Source organism: Ostreococcus tauri (assembly GCF_000214015.3).
Source record: "Ostreococcus tauri WGS project CAID00000000 data, contig chromosome 08, whole genome shotgun sequence".
Lineage (NCBI taxonomy): Eukaryota > Viridiplantae > Chlorophyta > Mamiellophyceae > Mamiellales > Bathycoccaceae > Ostreococcus > Ostreococcus tauri.
Window position 1 is genome coordinate 505,152 of NC_014433.2, and position 4,852 is coordinate 510,003.

The following is a 4,852-nucleotide window of genomic DNA, read 5'->3' on the forward strand; positions in this document are numbered from 1 at the left end:
CCTTCCGATCTGCGCTGGACGACCGCGGCGACGGCGGTGGGACGTCGTCCACGGCGCGCGCGGGCGCGGGCGCGGGGGCGCGGCGCGAGGCGATGGGGCGACGACGGGAACACGGGCTGTGGCGACGGCGATTTTTGAACGAGCTGTCGAGCGCGACGGCGCACGCGGAGTGCACGCTCGCGGACGCGTGTGAGCTCGCGTACGGGTGCGAACGGTTGAGGGAGGTTTTTAGGCGCGCGCACGGGGCGGAGAACGAGGATGGGGGTGGGACGAGGGAGGGATGGCGCGCGCGGTTCGAGCGGGCGACGCCGAGAGACGTCGCGGCGGCGCTCGGGGAGATTCGTGGGCTCCTAAAGGTCGTGGACGAGGAGACGTACGCGCGAGGGATCGATGGTGACGCGCACGTAGCGATCGAGGGCGACGAACCGATGGGTGAGCGCGGGCGGGGGCGCGCGGGGGCGCGACGGGCGGAGTGCCCGTTTTGCAAGAAGAAGTTTGTCGAGAGCCACTTGCCGTCGCACGTGGCGAAGCAGCACACCGGGGCGCGTCCGGTGAAGTGCTCGCACGTTGGATGTGATGAATACTTTGCGGACGAGCGCGCGATGCGGCGACACGTGGTGTTGATTCACGAGCAAAAGTACAAGTGCGGCGTGTGCGGCAAGGCGTTCTCGACAAAGCAAATGCAAGAGAGACACGAAGACTCCGCGCACGCGGAGAGAAAGAAGACGATCCCATGTCCAGTTGATGGGTGCACCGTGATGTTTAGTAACGTTGGAAGCATCAGTGATCACATGAAACGCGCGCACTCAAACGCAAAGCCGTACGCGTGTACGTATCCGGGGTGCTCGGCAAAGTTCGCGACGTCGTCGGATAAGGCGCGTCACTTCCGCACGCATTTCGGCGACAACGCCCGGCCTGGCGCCGCATCGCGCAGTATGAGCGTGCACCTATCGCAGAGTCGATCGGAGTTGGTCAGAAAACGCGCGCGCGCTAGGAGCTTTGAAGACGACTTGGTGCCAGAGTTGACCGATCCATCTCTCATGTCGAAATGGTTGCTCGTGGGCGGCGACGAAGCTTCGGAGTTGTAAACAACAATAACTTGTATTTCGCATCAACGTTTGCTATCATTTACTCAGACCAAAGTGTCCGTTGTACGTCGCCGCAAACTGGTACTCTGCTGCTATCTTTCTACCGGCAAACCATCTCGTGTGGAGTGCCTGCTGCGCGCGCGTGCTCGACGCGACGTCGGCAAACTTGAGATACACAAATCCTTGGCTGTCCTTGTCCACAAAGGTGTGTGTGATCTCACCAAACTTTTCGCACTCGCCCTTGACGTCCTCGGCGATGTCCAACCACCACTCGGGATCCGTTTCTTCGGCGGCGTTGAACAGGTTCTTCAGCAACAGACACGGTGTCGGGATCGGTGAACCTGGACCGAGAACACCCTGCGTGATTGGCTGCGCCGCAAGCGGTAGATCTTCGCCCGGCGCATCGATGGGTTTGATGGCGTCCACCGTGGTCGGTAAACCCGTGGCGGGATCAATGGTGAAACCCTTTTCAATCTCCTTGTCTTGACCCGCCAATCGAGCCATGAGCGCGGCGCGACCGCGACTATCCATCTTCAAGCCGCCGCCGTCCTCGTCGAGTTCACCGAGAGACTCGGTGGGCGCCACCATGGTGCTCGCCGCCGCCGTCGCGCCTTGACTAGCGATGGACACGCGAATCGGTATCCCGACGAGCTCTAATCCATTCAATTGCGACAACGCCAACATCGCCTGCGACGTCTGTCTGAACTGCACGAACGCACTCGCGTACTTGCCGTCGTCCTCCTTGAGCATTGAGATGAAGTCGAGCTGGCCGAACGGCTCAAACACCGCCTTGATATCGTCTTCGCTCAGCGCGAGGTGCAAACCACCGACTCGAAGCTTGCACGGTCCGGCACCTCCCCCAGCGCCGTACACCGCCGCGCCATACGCCGCACCGAGTTTTTTCTTTTGCGCCTGCTCCGCCTCCCACGCGATGTTCTTCTCCGCCTCGCTCGTCTTCACCGAGATGGCGTTTCCGTGCAGCTCCATCCCCGTGCACTCGAGCGCGGGATGAATAAACTTTCGATCCGAAAACTCCACGTACGCCATCCCCTTGCTCGTCGTCGAGTTCCTGTCGTAGATGATCCGCACGTCCGTCACCTTTCCCACCTTGCTGAAGAATTTAAAGATCCCTCGCTCGTCGAGCTTCGTACTCAGATTGGTGACGAACACCGTCCGCGTGTCCCGATCGAGTTTCTCCATCTCCCGCTTCTGCCGTTCCGCCTCGCGCTCCTGTCGCTTCCTCTCCAGTTCTTCCTCTCTCTCCGGCGTCGACAGTCGCTCACGGTCGCGAGAATCATCCCGTCTGCGTCTCCGTCCGCGTCCGTCTCCGTCCCGTCCCCGTCGTCCGTCGCGATCCCTCGACTCGCTTCGACTTCGTCGTCCGCGCCCGCGTCGTCCGCGGTCGTTCCTACCACCATCATCATCCGATCCACTCCATCGTTCCGAGCGATCGCGCGAACGTCGTCGTCGTCGCGTCGATCCATCGTCGCGCCGTCGCCGCCCGTCGGAATCTTCCATGATGTCACCGTCTTTCCGCTCGCGTCCCTCCGCTCGGGTCTCCCTCGACGCCGCGACGCGCGCGTCGCGTTCGAGGAGTTCCCACGCGTCGTCGCGATCGGCCATCGCGCGAGGCGTCGTCGCGTCGACGTGTGCGGCGCCGTGGACGCGTCGACGCCGTTCGACCGGACGCGCACGCACGTATACCGGTTGATTTATCGCCATGTAATGGACAATGGACGACCATCACCCATCACACGACGACGCCGACGCCGCGCGACCCGGCGATGGAACGGGGACGACGCGTGTCGAATCGTCGATCAGTGTACACTTTGATATACGTGCTATCCTCGGATGCGTGGGCGGGGACTGCGCGCACAGAATCCGCGCGCGTTGGGCGTGTGCCGCGCCTAGAAAACAATACAAGAAGGAAAAAATGCAGAGAGAAATATAGGTGCGCGCGAGAGAGGAGCGCGAGAACGAGAGCGCTCGGAGAGACACTCGAGCGCGCGCGTACATCCAGAGCGATGCGGGTGTGAAATGTTGACGGACGGTCCGTCGCGTTACGCGAGCGTCGACGCCAACAAAAGCGCGCACGCGACGACTGCGATGGGGCGGACGCGCGACGACGTGCCGCTTGAGAACAGATCAAAGAGCCCCCCGGAGGTTCCGCTCGATGTATTCGTATCCCCGGAGGTTCCGCTCGATGTATTCGTAACCCCGGAGGTTCCGCTCGATGTATTCGTAACCGGCTTGAACTCAAAGTTGACTTCGTAAAAGGCGCCGCTGTCCTGACCGTTTGCGCCGTGCCCGCCAGCGCCAACCATCGCGCGCGAGCCCGTGAAGGCGTAATTTGGTTGTGAGTATCCGAAAAGGTCACTTGGGGCTGCGTCATTCGCGTAAATGCGCGTTTTTTCGACCCACGTGAACGCGTTTATGCGTTGGAAAACGTAAACGACTCCGGCATCGGCGCCCCTGTTACCTTGAGAGTCACCGTACGGGTGCGTTCGAGTGTCACCGATAAGCGCATACTCGCCAGAAATGTCGATTGTCCTGCCAAAGTACTGAGTTGCGTCCGGTGGCTCGATGGACGCCGTGAGGTACCAGTTCGATTCGTTGCGCTCGTACACGTACACGGCACCCCTAGCGGAGTATATGTCCATGTAAAGCTGGTCTTCGCAGCTTATCAGCACGATTGAACCCGTGAATGCACCACGTCGACACATAGAATAAGGTCCTATGGAAGGCAACTCCGCCTCCAGAGTCCACGATGAACCTGAGTATTTGAAAACAAATGCACGATCTTCGGCACCGTGATAGATGCTACCTTTGTACATGGTCACGAAGAGTCGATCATTTTCAGCTTTCTGCATACGATAATACCCCGGGGCAGGGGCTCGATTGTGATAACCCGGCCAGAAGTTAGTCACTTCTAAAGGTATTCGTGTGTCGTATACCCATGTCCCGTTCGACAAAACCTTGTATACAATAATCATTCTTTGCCATCTGCGCTGTGCGTCTCGTCCATGAATGAACGCACGCGTCGCAGTCAATTCAAACCGTTGTGAAGAAGTCAGATCGACGTCAGCGGGTACCGTGAGAATTTGAGTTTCCGTCCACGTCGAGCCTATTCGTCGGAATACGTGTATGGAGGATTTTGACCCAGTGCTGCCTATGAACGCAGTCTCACCAGAAAGTTTTACATATACACCAAAATCCTCGAATTGCGACGCGTTCGAGGGAGTGAGCTTGTGCGTTTGCGTCCATCCTGCGACATTGCGTTCGAATATGTATGCGGCGCCGCGCGATGTACTCGTCACGTCGTCTCTCGCGTAGCCTACAAGAGTGACGTTCCCAGATGTAGACATTCGTTGCCCAACCCTATCACCAGCTGATGCGTCTTCTGTCGTAAACGGACCTGATACGTGGAAGGTGACGTTGATATCGTTGGATGCATCACTTTGGACGTCCCCGCAAGTGCTGCCCGTCCATGCACCGGCAGACATAGTCCACGCACTTGGCGGGCCCGTGGTGTGCAGTGAACCGTCACTTCTTTTGTGCGTCGCGAGCCAAGCGTTCGCACAGTGGAACATGGCGAATGTTTCGTTCGACAACAGTAGGGGAGAATCCCACACCGTGATGTCTTGATCAAAGCGCGACGCCGACGCGAACATCGCTCTCGTTGAACGCACGTTGCTGACGTTCCACGTTGATATGTCTTGATTGAACTTTGACGCATATGAGAACATTCGTCGCATCGTGACGAC

General features: G+C 59.1%; 3 protein-coding genes across 3 annotated transcripts; 1 reads left to right on the plus strand and 2 right to left on the minus strand.

The window, feature by feature from the left end:
- Nucleotides 1–92: 92 nt before the first annotated feature.
- OT_ostta08g02980 (Zinc finger C2H2-type/integrase DNA-binding domain) lies at nt 93–1,088 on the plus strand (the record flags this gene model as incomplete). Its single annotated transcript, XM_022983616.1, has 1 exon — nt 93–1,088. One exon carries the CDS (start codon nt 93–95, stop codon nt 1,086–1,088), a length of 996 nt encoding a protein of 331 aa, XP_022841017.1.
- Nucleotides 1,089–1,124: 36 nt separating this feature from the next.
- OT_ostta08g02990 (Nucleotide-binding, alpha-beta plait) lies at nt 1,125–2,711 on the minus strand (the record flags this gene model as incomplete). Its single annotated transcript, XM_003080815.2, has 1 exon — nt 1,125–2,711. One exon carries the CDS (start codon nt 2,709–2,711, stop codon nt 1,125–1,127), a length of 1,587 nt encoding a protein of 528 aa, XP_003080863.2.
- A 437-nt stretch (nt 2,712–3,148) lies between these two features.
- OT_ostta08g03000 (Bacterial surface protein 26-residue repeat) lies at nt 3,149–4,843 on the minus strand (the record flags this gene model as incomplete). The annotated part of the gene is made up of 1 exon (XM_003080816.2): nt 3,149–4,843. One exon carries the CDS (start codon nt 4,841–4,843, stop codon nt 3,149–3,151), a length of 1,695 nt encoding a protein of 564 aa, XP_003080864.2.
- Nucleotides 4,844–4,852: the final 9 nt, after the last annotated feature.